At 39.4% G+C, this 16,963-nt stretch overlaps 1 protein-coding gene across 1 annotated transcript; it reads right to left on the reverse strand.

Annotated features, from left to right (window-relative positions):
* LOC112568446 (hemicentin-1-like) lies at positions 1-13,864 on the reverse strand. Its single transcript, XM_025245748.1, has 16 exons — positions 13,707-13,864; positions 12,727-12,833; positions 12,070-12,322; positions 11,505-11,665; positions 10,865-11,066; positions 10,478-10,620; positions 10,031-10,121; positions 9,761-9,888; positions 5,446-5,578; positions 4,654-4,772; positions 4,114-4,366; positions 3,485-3,645; positions 2,802-3,003; positions 2,199-2,341; positions 1,386-1,476; positions 1-138 (listed from the first exon to the last, which is right to left on the reverse strand). The coding sequence occupies exons 1-16, from the start codon at positions 13,753-13,755 to the stop codon at positions 11-13; spliced, it is 2,364 nt and encodes a 787-aa protein (XP_025101533.1). The 5' UTR covers positions 13,756-13,864; the 3' UTR covers positions 1-10.
* Between the last annotated feature and the right edge of the window lie 3,099 nt (positions 13,865-16,963).

A 16,963-nucleotide genomic window follows, 5' to 3' on the forward strand; every position in this document is an offset into this window, starting at 1 on the left:
CGCGCTTCACTCAGCGCAGTCGCCTGGCCAACGCATGCAGCAGGAAGCAGATAAAGGCCATGGAGAAAGCAAGCATTGCAGAGCTGCCTCTGCTTGTCAGGAGAGAGGGACAGTTGGGGCCTTGGCAGTCAGGCGTTTCTGCAAGACAAAAGAGTGTGCACAAGTTAACAGAAGTCTCAAAACATTGGATGGTTATTAAGAACACTGGATGATTCATTAACCCCATCTTTTCACTTTCGTAACTTTCATGTCCTCTCAGTTTTGTAACTTCAGTTATTTCCTGTGACAGCGCGTATGTATTGCTATCAGTAATGTATAGCTGACCCCCACCAACCCTGGAGGCGGTCCGGTGGTGCAACGGTCAGCGCCTGTCATCAATACAATGAGGGTTGGTTGTCTAGAGTTCAGCTCTCGTCTCGGACATGCTCTTTTTCTCTGCATGTGACATCTGTTTACAGGGCTGGCTGCCTTAGCGTGATATAGCATTAGCTGCCAGCTCGGCATAAAATACCCACCCACCACAGGAAAGGGATAAACCCTTGTAATATAGCGCGCGGGTAGATTTTAACACACATATTTAACTCTCTTTATATCTTTTGTAATCGATTTTTCACCCCCTTCTCATCGTCCTAGAGGTCTGAAATTTACACCAGTTACTCATTTCTTGTGACAATGCAATATTAAATTCCAGCAGTCTACAAGTAGGAAAACATTTTTTTTAAATTTAATTTTGTATGAGAACAGTCCAAACTAAGGGAGGTAATTAAGTGCTGTTCCACGAATTAGTAAACTAGAGGTTATCTACAGCTAACTATGCAACTAACTACTACAGCTAACTATGCAACCCAAACACATACAAAAACCGTGCGTGTGTATGTTTCCTGTCAAAGGTCCTGTGCTGTTGAGCTTAGAAAATACACGGTCGCGAAACTATTGTGCAGATAATGTCTCTCAACGATTCCGTGCGCCCCGTGCTTCTTTTGCGTAATGTTCACCTAGGTGAATGGTTTTAAAGTGTGTTAAATAGAATGAAACCGCAACGAAAGGAAAATACGCCTGTAAAAGAGGAGGGTTTGTTTGTCTTTAAAGGTAAAAAAAAAGGGGGAAAAGCATCAGGAGCAATTATCGTCGGATACTGAAGCTGAGAAGCGACTGCAATTAAAAGAGCGCCGAGATAAAAAAAAAAGACTACAAATTTAAAATATTTTTTTTTAAAACAGTTTTATTTGAAATGCAGTAAAAAGGGTAAAATAATTTTTCCCTTAGGTCTCGAGATTTTCTTTAATACATATAACTTGAAATATATAAGTGTGAGGGGAACTCTCTCAAGCTAAAAATCTGTTCTTTTATACTCTTGCGTATATTTACACGTGTGTTGATCATACCAAATAGCACGATGGTAACCTCCGTTTTGCCTTTGGAGTTGTGGGCGATACAGTAGTAGTCGGTGTAATCATTGGCCTGAACGTTCTTCACCTGCAATTATTTCATTATTTGATTAACTTTACCTGCAACATTTTCATATGAAAAACAAGCTTAACCACCTATACAGCTCCCTGACTTTACTAAGACAAGGCTACGGAGGCACCTCCATTACAATTCATGTGACAAGGCTATGGAATCTTTACCTTTTGGAAGGCGATGGACATATAAAGGAACATGCAAAAGCAAACACACATGTAGCGCCTTACACAGACACATAAGAAAGCTTAACACCATAAATATCAGCTTGACATCATAAATTAAATGTGTCCACTTGATCAGTTAAAAGTAAAATAAAATTTTAAAAATTGAGATGATGATTAATGATTGATTGAATGATGATAATGATGATGATGAGATGTTAAGACAAAAACATAGCTTGAAAACAACTCCATTAGAAAAAGGATACCTATAAATTATAGACATAACTTTACAGAAAATTATCACTGACTGAAATATTATTCTACAAGCTTCAATTGTACCATTCTCTTTAACAGGCTCTGAGAGAGTAGGCTGATTTGCTGTGGTTTCAGTTTTCGTGTCGGACCACCATCGCCACTCTTATGTAAGGCACTATCGTCAGGTCGGGTTGGATATCAGTTCATTCAGCCTGTCCCTCGTGGAATCTTGTCAGTTGATTTTTCTCTCATTTCTTCAGCCTTTGACCATATAAACTGAAAATGCGAAATTTTAGAAAATTTGAAAAAGCGACTAACCTTCAGTGTGTACCATTGTTCTCCGGCCATCATATTCTGGTTGTCTGTCGTCTGCTTGACGTTTACGAAAAAGTCGTTGTCTCTGATTTCAACTCGTCCTCCTTTAACGGTTCTCTCCCACCGCACCTCGGGTGTTGGGAAGCCTGTCGGGTGGAGAAAAGGCGCATGCGTGTACACTTCTCATCGACATGCATATCGACAAATTGAGAGAAGGGACCGGTAAGCGAGACCACAGTTATTAAATTTAACATTGTTTATACCCTGCGTGTTCAATCTATTTCCTTCTCCCAATTTTTCTTTCACCTATAGTTAGCTGGTGGAAGCTCCTGTATGTTTTGTCTTTATCGTTTGTTTTTAAATTTTAACTGTTGACGTCTAAGTTTCTTTGCAGTTCTTTGCCATTGAAGCTTCCATGACAACGATCGAGCTGTCATGTTTTAAATTTGGTGACTCGCGATGACGATCGACAATGTGAAAGAAAGAAAAAGAAAGAGAAAAGCTTTATAGGCGGGTTCGTCTGTGCTCTTGGATAGCCACCTATCACCATCCTCGTCGAATTATTTGTTACATTGTTTGCGATTGAAGGCTCATCCTCTGACTCACCGTTCACGATGCAGTCCAGCCTGGCGCTCAGTCGCCTCCCCTGTGCCTGCCCCACCGAGTCCTGCACAACCCGGGCGGTGGGAGCGTGAAACACCTCCAGTGAGCACAGGTGTTCATCTGGCGGCTTGATGTTGTTGTCCGCCACACACCGGTACACGCCTGTGTGATTCACATTCGCTGTCTTCAGCGGTAAATATTTTCCCTGAAATGAAATGACATCACGTGTGTACTCAGGTTTGAAGATGCAGAGTGGAAAGGAAAAAAAAATGGAAGAAGAAAGCAAGAAAGTAGGGAAAAAAGGGAAAACAAAGAACGTTGATAATCGAAATAAATATTTAGTGTATGTATGTACAGTGTGGGGTGGGGTAGCTTATAAGGGGAGAAGCTGTGAGGGAGTAGGGTGGTGCTTCGAAGTAGTCAGGAGTTCGAGGCCAGCCCCAGGCCTATGATTGAAAAAAAAATCCTCTCCATTTCCCACTCATCAAACGGGTACTTCTTTATTATGTATGTAAAAGGCGGCAAAAGGAGAGGGTTGGGTTTCACCTCCCACATGCTGTTCTCTAGACACAGTGAACCACTTACATTGGCTACTAGGTTGTGGTCCCTTTATGTTTACCTATGAATTAGGCTAGACTAAAAGTCAACACAGGCTGATTCGTTCTAAGGCCTGCCTGTTCACTTACTCTAAACTGTGCAGAACCAGTGGGCAGAAGTTTCCCGTCCGAGCGTGTCCACGTGATGTTAGGGGAGGGAATTCCCGTGGCTTCGCATCGAAGAGTAGCGTTCTCTCCCTCGTCGATCTGCAGCACTGTTGTTGTTTCCCCCGGCAGTATACTCGGTGGCACTGATGGACAAAAGAGGGGTGACCCACTCATATATTTAAGCGGGTGTCTTAGGTAACAGCAGAGAGCTTTTTCCGGAACCGGAAGCGGTTCTGTGCCACGTATCAGATCTGCTGCTAATTTAGAGGTCCTCATCTTCCTCAAAGTCTAAAATCATGGCAGCTAGGGCTGTAGATATTGAGCGGAACTAAGACAAATAGTGGGTTACTGATGTTTCTCTGGTACATAACTACGGTCCCAGAAAATGAGAGAATAAACGCATAAATTAGTTTTCAACTTTAAAATTACTACTTTTCGTCATCCTCTTGTTAAATGCCAACCTGCACTTTTTTTTCTTTTTTTTTTTTGTTGTTTTTTTAAAACCCTCAACAATTAGTCTGATGACTTTGTTTAACCCAAGCCAACATAATCTTTGTGATCAGTTCTGCTATCAAGTTGTAGACTGGGTCTTGCACCTGACCTCCCCTCACCTTGAACGGTCAAAATGCCAATCTTTTTCACTGGGGTGAGGTTGTTCTGGTTCTGAATCTTGACCTGGCACTCGTACTGGCCGGCATCCTGCTGCAGCAGACGTCGGATGATAAGCATGAACGTTTGACGGTCGCCTCTCATCCTACGCTCTACATCATACTTCCGCAGCCCTCCGACCATGGGGTTGTACTGCAGCACGATGTTCGAGTCCATGGAGATTGTTTCTGATGTAGCCTTATTGAGCCAGAAGACCTGCGAGCAATATTTATTTAACCAGGTGTTAAATTTGTTAACGATTTTATGATTTGCTCAATGTGATTTGATGTAATGTATAATACCTAAACAATTCAAATCTTAAACATAATAAATACAAAGCTTCCAAATAAAACCAATCAGAACTGTTGGACATTGAAGCTTCAGATAACTACTTCAGCAGACTGTTGGCGTCTGTTGATTTTAACTGGCGAAGAGCTTTGTTTCATAATACAAAACAAATAAAAACAAGAATGAAAACAAAAGGGGAAAATCGCATGACTCACATTATTCGTCTGCAGATTAACTACCGTACAGTTGAGGCGAGCAGTTCCTCCAACTCTTTGGACTTCTGGTAAAATGTCGTCCACTATTTCCGGATCCTGGCCATTGATTGGACTAATGGCTGTTTACATCATAAAGAAGAATTAAAAGGACAAACTGAATCATTTTTTATAGTTTTATTAAAATTATATTGAATGAGACTTGAACTGCACGAACTGGGACCCACAGTGCGTGTAAGAAATACGTATTCCTTGAAACAGGATGAAAATGTATTTGTATTCGATGGCTAAGGGATGGTAGAAAAGAAGTTATTGGGTAGATAAAAGTGGTCAAAGAAAGTGTATGGTTGTTTCATTCTTTCGCAGTTACTACTACTTACAAGTTATGAATTGTTAAAAACTAGCCACCGAATTATTTATTGATTGTTTCTGTTTGCTTTTTATCATTCCGTTAAATCAATTCGTTGCGTACAACGTATACATTAAATTCACTCATCTATCCTCTTCAGCCTTTTCATCACTCTACCTTGATACAAATAATCCAACACGGATCTACCACTGCCAGTCAAAACATTTCGATAAAATCGTCAAAGATTAATGAAATTTTCTGTAAGTGTAATCTTTATATCACCATGACATAAATTTACTTTTTAAAAAGAGTAATATCAAAATGTAGCAGCAAATATTTCAAGTACACAAACACTGGTGTTACAGAATCTACAAATGCTGCAAGAGGTTCATTTCCTGTTTCGCTTCATCACATTGATATTGACTTAACACATTAATTTTACTCACCCAAGATGACACCGAAGACAAGAACCAAAACCTTCCACATGGTCCGAGATGGTGCTATCACAATAATATTTGTTAAATCTGAAAACAATTTTAATTTGAAAAGCTTAGTTTTGCGCGGAACATCCGATGTGTTTCAGATCATGGGCAACAAATGAAAAGCGCCATGACAGTCTTCCCATGATCCTTGGGTAGTTTGACTCACGCATTTTGTCTGAAACCTTATCGAGACCTGCTGAAAACTTATCAGAGCTTCGTTCCCGTCAAAATATTGTCAGTTCAAATGAATACAGGTCACATGAGAGATAATCACTGTTATACTGAAGAGAGTACAATCCACCAAACCGAAACCAGGTCATGCTGGAACTGTTTCCAGATGAAAGTGTGTACATTTCTTATATGTATTTTTATTTTCCTGACTTTCTTTGTAAGGTCCTCGGATTTTGATGTTGTTGGACAACCATTCATAAGTTTGATATAACCCACAAAACATTGCACACGGAAGAACATATTGGCTAAACCAGACGTCTAATAACCGACAATCAGGTGATTTTGTCTTCATTTAAATGGGAAAGAACGATCAAAGAAATGAACAAGTGAATAACAAACAATCGATCGAGTGGACGGAATGACTGAACGAATGAACGTCCACATACCTGACACCACTAAATCTAGAAAGGTGGTTAAATGCCGAAGGACATACTGCTTGGAAAATTAAGAAATATTTACAATGGCAATCATTTCTAACAAAATGTTGAGCCAAACACTGCTGGCCACATGTCCGTATCTTACTTTTCAAGTTAACGACTCGAGCGCTCAGTTCATCCTGCGAGTCACAGGTACAGATAGTCTCCAGGGAGATGTGGGAATGCTGCACTGCCCACCTGCTCGTACCGTAAAATCTGCTTTGAAATGTTTTAGAGGCTGGACATCCGGTTATCAAATACGTGACAGATTTTTACGTGGCAATCACGTGGACACCGCGTTTTGGGGGCATGAATAAAAGTAATGCTTGGGCAATACGCATTAAAACGCCCATTAAGTAAAATCTTTCAGCACTTATACCTTAGGCATTGTTGCCAGCTTTTACCATGGACGTGTAAAGATGGATGGCTGACTACATGTATACCGAGAACAACGCTCGGCTCCTTGCGAAGTTCTCCGCTGCTAGTCTTGGCAGGACATGGGACAGTCAGACTTCCGCTTCAAACAAATCTTGGCTTTCAATATAAACTTTTGTCTCAACGGACTATAACATGAATGAGAGCATGGACATATGTGTATAGGTGTCTGTCTGCCAAGAATAACGCTTAGCCTCTTGCGAAAAAACTTACACCGAAACAGTTGACACTTCCACCGTGGCATCTTTCCACGCAACACCTTCTGACTATTGTTGTTACTCTCGCAGGTTCTTCTGATATCGTCGTCGTTCGCTAAACTGGAGGCTGTTCTGTCGATAGCTTCGTTCTAGGAGTTCATTGGAGAAAAAAAACATTCATACTGTTATTATCAGCAGATTTCAGAAAGGACCGTTCAGAAGTCAATGTGCAAATCAAGGGTGGAGGGATGTATTCATGAGCAGGTAGATGACATCAACGAATACGAAGGATCGAAAGGGAAGACAGCTCGCAAGATAAAAATCTTCGATTGCATAACATCGATATAAATAAGCGGGAAAGTACGTGAATTTTCTGTTTCTACCTACGTGTGAATAATATTGTGTGTTTCAGAAGTTGTATGCATCGTCCACTATCCGGGAGGAAAAAAAACCACTTCTACAAGAATCTTTTATTATATAAAACATAAGCTATTTGGATGCTACTAAAGGATACATAATAAACACAAAAAAGAGCAAATTCAAAAACTCAGGTTTACATTTTCAAATAATATTTACGGTATGCAAATCTCCTGTTTGTGTAGCCTACGACATTTCGTGTGTTTACGACCAAGTGGTACCTCGACTCACCCATTATCGTGAAACTTCAATAAGTTCAGAGCTGGAAAGATAGGAGCGCATGTTATCTCTAAGGTTCGTGGACTGGGTATGATTTGAGTGCTTAGTCCGGGTACAGACCTGGGACTTATTGTCGTTCACTCCCCGCCTTTGTCGCCTGCAACTCAAGACTGGAAGAGTGACAACGATTTCAGAAGCAAATACTGACATTATGATGAGCAAAAAACAAAAATGCTCTTGCTGTTACACAAGAAGCTGATGATTGCCGAACGTGAAGAAAATGGAAAGATGTCAGAGGAAATGTGGATTATCATGGCACGAGAAAGGAGTCGGACAGAATTGGGTAAGTACTTAAATGTATGATAGGGGCGGGGGGTGGGGATGAGTAACTGAGAAGAAAATTTTGAGGGTAAATTTTTTACAAACAGAAATAGGGTGAAATCTGAACAAAAACAAGAAAAGATTAAGAACAAACAGTTACATTCGTTTCTGGTCATCTGTTTCATTTCGATGTTTTTAAATCGTGGGTGACCACAGCTTACAGTGATTTTGAATATTGCTGTTTTATAGCATGGTTCTACTTGTGCACGTGACAAAAATACCAATGAAGGATTGTAAATCTTTTCAATGACAATACATACGACATACAACTAATAGGTGTAACATAGACAAAACTCTAAAATAAATTACAAAATAATTTCTTTATTACTCGTCATTCTATGTACAAACTCCGAAAGTGTACTTAATGTAAAGTAAAAAATGATACACTGGGTTAGTGCAATGATATGTACGATACTTTATAAGGCAATCTTAGGACAAATTATCAACTTTGAAAAAAATCCAAGTGTGAAGGAAAAAGCGAACTGATAACATGAAAAAACGGATTAGTTGCATTTGTAAGTCGATGATTCAAAAGACATGACTAATCATTACTATACATTATCCACAACGATCAAATCAAATGCGTTTCAAATTATTTCTTTTCCCTTTTCTGAATACATCAGACAGTGAATTTGAATTGACATAACGAAATAACTAAAGGTCACAATATTCTCCGTCTCCATCAAGCATCCGACTTGGTGGACTTCTGAGTACCCTCTCCATTTAACCCTTACAGTCTAAGAGCTATTTTACTACCGCAGTTAATTTTATAACATTTAAAAAATGCGGCCTTTAAAAAGGATTACTATTTTTCTGGAAAAACTTTACCAAGTTTATATATATATAAACTGCTAAAACAAACAAACTCCTCAGAAGCCAGATGCGGGTATGGGCAGGTGAAGATAACAGCTCACCATTTCATCTCTCTGCCAGTCCGCTCTTTTATGTCTTCTTCTCTAACATGCATCTGCAATAATGCTGAAACTATCAATGGTGTTGTTCAAAAGCTTATTTTTCTGCAAACATAAGTAGTTATAAAAATTAGACTATGCGAATTCTGCAAAAACTATCTGGAGAAGTCCTTACCATGATGTTAATGCACACATATATAATCACAAGGGGAAAAAAACTGACGAAGTGTGGTTCTGCTATATGAACATGAGTGAGCATAACCATAAGCTGAAATGTTGCAATATTAACATCTTTTTGTGCCATTGATCTGAAATTTCAAGCCAACTGGTACTCACAAGGGGATACTATTTCAGTATTTAGAATGTCCCAAAAATGTTTTTAATATTTAAATATTTTGTACACCATCAATATTGCATGCTTTCAAAACTGAGAAGTAGTCATCAGCCTGTCCTTACTGCATGCTGGTTACATGACACTGTGAGTAGTAAGCGGACAGCATTATGGCTTTAGCCAGTTCTATTACAGCAGTTTTAGATTATAGTTCCTAAGGATTCATGTAACAGGATTAATATACTTTGGAAATACTACAATACATAATGACAATTGTCTGGGGAAAAATGGGTTGTGGAATGTATTTGGGAGTAAAAAAAGATGTAGCTTTATACAAATGTACAACACTTTATCATAGGTTCTTCTCATACAGCTTTTCATACTTTTCTTTTGCACAATAAAGTTGCATTTCAAAGGCAGCTTGAATCTCTAAACAAAGATTTCTGCTGTGCTATACAAAACTAAACGAGATTCACAACACAGTAGACAGCTAGGCAAATGTTTCCTTTAAACAGCATAAACACAACCAAAGAATTGAGTATAAACTTTGCCATCTTGAATGTGAATTCATGCTTAAACCACAAAAACCCCAAACCCATATTCCTGTCCCATCCCTTACTCCTCCTCTTCCCCCCAAAATTAAAACACAAAATCTTTACAAAAGTACATAGCAGAACTACATATGACCTGAAGTGAGTTTTCAATCTCATCAAGTTCACCAGATCAAACAGGAATTATTCAAAGAGCCACACGAATCCTTCTAATCAGCAACACAGCTGCAGCTAAGAAGATGAGGGTAGATGGCCTCATGATGCTGGAGCTGGAGGTTGGCAGCGAAGGGCAGTTTGGGCCTTGGCAGTCGGGAGTTTCTGTGAACAATAATTGCTACCTTGACACATGCTTCAGGTGAAACAAATTTTAAGAAAATCTGTTTATGGCTGCCAAGTATGACTAAATAATAAATTTTAAAAGATCTTTTCTTATTTCGTAAAAGATTAATGCATAACTTACCAAACAAGACAATTTTTGAAGAATTGGTGCCTTTGATATTTGTGCCAATGCAATAGTAGTCAGTAAAATCATTAGCCTGCACATTTTTCACCTGTCGATGAAAAAAATTGTGTGAGCAATAATCGCATTTTCAGACAAGAAGAATCAAAAGTTCAGGTGCAGGTCACACAAGTTGAAAAGCCAACTGAAATCATGACAGGGTGTATAGATGATTCTTCTAAGGGATAGTGTAAAAGATATTAAGGAATCTTAACTTAAGATCAAGAAAACCAAATACTGATTAAGTATTTGCAGGGAGTTAAAAATTTATCTAAGTAGCCATAGCAGACACATGAAGCAAAAAGACTGCTGTCACAAAGGAGTAATAATCATGAATAGTCATAAAGACTATTTTTTAAGGCAATGCAGCCGACATAAAAAAGGAAAAGCCATTAACTGCTGTTTTACCTTGAGAGTGTACCACTGTTCTCCTGCTTTTAGATTTTGGTTGTCTGTAGTCTGTTTGTTGATACTGAACTTATCATCATCATTTATATCATAACGACCTCCTTTTACCACCCTTTGCCAGGTCACAGTGGGTTCTGGGTGACCTGTCAGAGAGAGGTTACAGAAATAAAGTTATGAACCAGAGAACAAAAAGTAATCTATGCATGCGTGAAACTGGCGTATTCTTCCTTCCTTAAAATTGTTTTTCATTACTGAATATTTGAAACACACAAAAGTGAAATGCTGCACTTTGGCGGGCCACATCTCACAGTCACGAATGTCATGTTTCAACAAGTGATCACTTTTTAAATGTTAATTTCAAACACTTCATGGACAGATAAGACACACCTTTAACGATGCACTCAAGCTTGGCATTAAATCGTCGGTTCTGTGCCTGTCCAACAGAGTCCTGCACCACCCGTGTTGATGGAGCATGAAACACCAACACCTGGGCCAGATGTTCGGCAGGTGGCTTGATGTTGTTGTCAGCAACACACCTATATACACCCATGTCGCTCACTGACACAGATGTGATGGGCAGAATGGCACTCTGCAATCAGGAAATCAAGTAAAAGTAGAAAGGCCACCAGCGCTTACCTGGGTAGCTATTGTGAAAAATATTTCCATAACTATTTTTGGATACTGAGTCATTTAGTATCATTTTTAAGCATAGAATACTAACTGTAATCCTGCTTCAACATCTATGTCCAGGTCAGTTAGTTACTGCTGGTTATGCCGGTCGGCACGTAGGGCAGCTTATGTCCAGGTATTGACTACAAACTCTAATGAGCAGAATTACTGACTCAGTAATATAAAGCTGAGAGAAATGTTTGGTAATTCTTCTTGTGGTCATATATGCTAATGCATGGATAAGATGAAAGTAAAATGTGCATGCAATATAAAAGCATGTGTGAATGTATGCACACAATTGGATGTCTAATGTATTGTATTCAAAATACCAGCTCTTTAATCAGAATTGTAAACTTACCCTGTGCTGTGCTTGCCCAGTTGCCAGGAACCCACCATCTGATTTGGTCCATGTGATGTTGGGAGCTGGGATTCCTGAAGCTGAGCAAACCAGTGTGGCATTATCACGCTGGTCCACTTGTAGCACTGCTGTGGTCTCACCAGGTCGGATGGTTGGAGGCACTAGAGTGAAAAGGTAAAAGGCAGAAAATGATGAAAAAATGTTTAAAAAAACACAAACCAATTCACTACTCTTCTCTTTGACATTTGCATAGGCATCTTTTAAGTCTTGACCTTTGTCGTGAGTTCAGAAAGTGTTAACAGAACCAGGGAAGTGTCAAAATGCAGCATTTGTTTTAAACATCGACAATTCAATTACACACTAACCAGCTCTACTTTAATGCTGACCTACTCACATGTACAAAATCTAACAGAAAAAACATTTGGTTCCCATAAAAAGAACAAGTGTAAATGAACCAGCACCATATTTAGATTTTTAGATAAAAAGGAAAACATTACAATCTCACTGTTGTCCTTGCATAAGGGAAGGATTTAAGAAATACTACTTTCACAGTTTGCATATATACCTTGCACAGTAATTGTTCCATATTTTGAAGGCCACATATTCACAGGTGTGGCTTGTATTCGGACATAGCATCTGTATCTGCCTGCATCCACTTCCAAGAGTCTTCGGACAACGAGCATGAATGTTGTTCGATCTCCATTTATTCTGCTCTGAACCTCATACTTGCGAAGTCCTCCAATCATAGGATTAAGTGGCAAAACAATACTGTCATCTGAAGAAATAGTTTCTCCTGACTTTGTATTTTCCCAAAAAACCTAAAAAAGGAAAACATACATAGTTACTGAAATAAAATTATCAAAAACATAAAGCACATTTAATCTCACATATGTACACTCTCTCTCAAGATTAATTGCTTTAGAGAACAATTAATTAACCGTGTAATATCAGAGTTTAGACCCCCTTCGCCTCACCCACAAGCATGTGATTCTTGAAAATTATCTTATTGAGGTCAGGTGTCACAATTAAAAGGGCTTGAACAATGCTTTTACAGTAGACAGATGCATATATTAACTAACCTTTTTTCCATTAACATGATTATTTAATCTGACAACCTTTCTTTTGCTTTTTGTCCCTACCTACCAGTAGTACAGTCATGGATGCTGACAATGAAGATAATACATCAAGCTGCAGACAAAGTGAAGATTACTAAAGGACTTACCACGTTCTCCCTTTTGTACGCAACTGTGCAGTTTAGACGACCTGTTCGACCAACTTGCTGCACTTCTGGCCAGATTTCATCGACAATTTCTGGATCTTGTGCAAGAACTGGCAAACACAATTATTTGTAGGCATATGATAGAACACAAAATTGACTTGTTACAATACCAAAAGCTTGATGCTAAAAGATGATTCTGTTATTTAAAATTATTTCTTGTTGCAGCAAGAGAAAAACAATATAATCATAAAAAGCATATGAACCTCTTATTTTTATAAATAATAATGCTACCATTTTAACCTTAGTTATTTTGCACGATTATTGTCTAAAAATTATCCCTTCCTTAATTTAGAATCCCTCTCTCTCACACACACACACTCACACTGAGTATAACATTGGTACTACTGGTAGTGTAAGTAATAAAGCAACACTAAACCTTAGTCATGAATCACCATTCTAGTCTCAAAATGCTTGCTGTTTCTCGCGATATATGAATGAACATATACTGAATAGATATAAGTTTATAACCATACTTTCCTTCGACCTTCTAATTTTTTTCTGGTAGCAGATGTAAAACGTTACTTCATTGATTTATCATCATTAATAGTAACTTTAATTGCACTCTTATTTGAAGAGGTCTTTGCTTTAATCTTTAAGTTCTGGGTGGTAGGTCCACACATGTGTATTCATTCTGATTTCGCTACCTGGAAGCCAAGGTGTCTAAATAAATGTGGTTCTAATCCGTAACAAAGCCAAATGGTAAAAAAAAATAATATACATCGTGTGAGATCCAGAAAAATATTTGTTTGGTAGATGGTAGAATAGATGGTCATAATAATGAAAGATTTTCATGGTAAAAATCTTCATGAAAACAAAACGCGGAAATGGACATCAATTTAGGTCAACGTGACTCGAAGCTCTGTCCATAAATATTTACTCAGTAACTTCATATTAAAATGTTCGCCAACAAAGGTAATACTCACCTATAGCTAAATGCACTAAGACGAGCACCAAACAGTATCGCTTTGCCATTGTTTAGTTTTGTTTTCTCACTTAACCATAACCGCCTCAGTTACCTGTCCTCTATGGGACTCACTTCCGGCGCGCAGGTGAGGTGACAGTGTTAGAGTAGCAGCGCCTTTCGGGTCACGTGATTTCAACGACCACCTTATGATGTCAGTGATTGTTGCAATGTTTTAAGTGTTTGGGGCACATTTAGTCGTTTGGTGTAAGATTTAAAGTTGAATAAGAAAAATAAGCTGCTGTGACAAGTGTCACGTTTAACAAGCTTGAACTGGCTGTCTTTGTAGTTCTCCCGCCACAGGTGTGAAACAAGTATACCGGCGGTCCTCGGGCTACGTCAGTCCCGAGTTACGATGTTTCGTGGTTATGACACATCTCCCAGGCGACCATCGACATACGACGTTGTTCCATTCCTGCGTTTGCGTCGTAAACGTCGTAACGCGAACTTCGTGTTTGGTGCGCGTTTTATTTCATTATTAAACATATTTTATGTGTTTTTGATAATTACTGTGTTAGGATAGGTGTAAGGATAGGATAAGTGCTTACAGTATATGTTATTTACGTACAGTATGTACGTATGTTCCGACTTAAAGCGAAAATCGGTTTACGAAGCGACGTAGGAATGGAACAACGTCGTAAGTCGAGGACCGCCTGCATATTGAAGATTCGAGTGATCCCCGCTCGATCATAATTGAAATCAGGCGAAACGTCAGCCAGATACATCACAACTCCACGTAAGGCAACTCACTGCTATAGGTCTCATCTCCAGTTTCTAAGTTCTGAAGAGGATTCTGTGCTACTGGGGTATATTCCAACCATCTGCAGTGTCCAATTCCATGCTTCGAGCATATATGTCTCAGAAGGTAACTTAATTCTTACGCCTCTGTAGACGGGAACCGATCATCCTCTTCATACTACCATCTCCTGGTTCACTTTCACAAACTTATATTGTCTCACACAGAGTGCCCTTAAGACATGAAAATAAATCCCTGAAGCACTTTTTTCAAGTACCCAAGGGGAAAAAAAAGACGACTCGGTGGTAGACATAAAACTGATAAAAGAGAACAAAAGGTATTACGGCTTTCGTCAGAAAGGAGTAACCGACCATACAACGACAATATGGCGACGACGATGAACATGATGGTGGCGATATGGATGATCCGATCGTAGATCGATAGATCAGTAAATGAATACCCACAAGCTGTATGGTCTGCAATATTGGAGATACCCAATTTGATACTCTTGATACCCTTATAAGAAAAATTATCATTTAGATATCACGAGAAAGATAAATCCATGAAAGTGTCTTCAATAAAAACTTCCACGAAACACACACACACGTACACACTACCGCATATGTGCTCGTGCCTGCTCACGCGTATAGCCACACAAGGATAACGGATAAATAATTGTCCACTTTTTATTATTTTATTTTTCTCGATCAGACAAATGAATTTGGATAATGTATCCATGCATCATAACGTACTGAACATACGGGAATAGTTTAAGTACTACATTTACTATTCTATCTATTCCTCTTCCTGCATCAGGTTGCACATAAGGCCTCGACCAGAGTCCGCCATCGATGTCGATCGGCTGAATCCCGCTCCAGGTGACCCCATGTCCAGCCCTTTTAATCTTTCATCTCCCTTTCCACTGTTCTTCTCCAAGTTTCCTTTGAGCGGCCTCGTTTTCTTCGGCTGTCTGGAGTCCATCGCAGGGTGACTCTGAAAAGGTCTGCTGTCTGCTGGCGGAGCACATGTCCAATCCATCGCCAACACCTTTGTTGAACCTGCGTGGTGATGGACGCGGTTTCAGTTTTTTCGGTGATCATATGGTATTTGGCCAAAAGATGGTAAGTATGCGCCTGAGGCATCTGTTTTGGAGGACGTGTCGTCAATTAAGTCTGTTACTGATGGTTTTGGTCATCTTCCATGATTCTGATCCGTAAAAGAGGGTGTTGATCACATTTGACTTGAAGATTCTCAGCTTGATCTTCTTACTGATGTTTGTTGCCTTCCATGTGCTCCTGAGTGAGGCGAAGGCGTGGCTGGCTTTCGCCAGTCGGGCTCGAATCTCCTCCTCCGCATCCCCGGTGTTTGACATTTTGGACCCAAGATAGGTGAAACTGTCAACTTCCTCAATCTCTTACTACATATACTGTGATATACATATATATAACTATAGGATGAAAGAAGGATCATGAAGTGAGAAAGACGATGGAAAACAGGTCTCAAAAACAAAGCAAAAAAATAACAATGACAATTACACGCCTGATACAATGCACATTAGCTTCATTGCGGTGCCCATTTAAAATTTTAAAACGAACACAACGCTCCAATAATGCATGGCTGCTGTTCCACGACCCATTTGATCAAGAGCTAAACGAAAATATGATACTAGTGCCGCGGTTCTCAACCTGTGGGGCACGTCCCCAAAAGGAGAGGGGGGGGGAGGCCAAAGGCGGTCATTCTTCTAAAAGTTTCTTATATCTCATCGATCATATGATCATATGATCATATCAGTGAACGCTGGCTATATAAGGCTGGGGGACGCACGGACGTGCCTTTTTTTTTTTCGTCTGGGGGACGTCACAAGCAAAAGGTTGAGAAATGTCCAGTACTAGCGGAACTGGAACTTATCTGATAGGAAAACCCGCAGCCACATTATCATCTACATCTATGTACTTTATTTTACCCATTTGACATCAATGCCTGTGTTTTGCGCAAGTCACACAAGCTGAACCCTCGACTTCTTATCTGGCCCAACCCTTGGATTTACATGCATGTAGGCCACTCATACATTGCATGCTACCCTATACATAAATCAACTTTATTATTATTAACCTCTGCATCAAAAAACAGAATTAAGCCTAAAACACCTTACAGGGTTAGCAGCAGAACGAATGGTCAAACCCACCCACATCTACCCGTGGACGTGTTGCCTACAGGACATATAGCGGCCATGCCGAACCTTTACGGAAACACCCGAACATTTTACCGGTACCTTCCGTCGTATGGTGTACCTTAAAGAAAATGTATCCTTGATCAACACGATCAACAAAATAAACCAGAAAAACTCTGAATTCTTAGTTTAACACAATATCTTTACATGTTATTGCAAGTAGTTTCGATAATCCGTTTTAGAGGTTATTAACTTGTTATTAATTTTATTACTATCTCTGAGAAGATATTTTCACCTGTCACCGGTTATTTAC

The sequence above is a fragment of the Pomacea canaliculata genome, linkage group LG7, assembly GCF_003073045.1.
Source record: "Pomacea canaliculata isolate SZHN2017 linkage group LG7, ASM307304v1, whole genome shotgun sequence".
Taxonomy (NCBI): domain Eukaryota; kingdom Metazoa; phylum Mollusca; class Gastropoda; order Architaenioglossa; family Ampullariidae; genus Pomacea; species Pomacea canaliculata.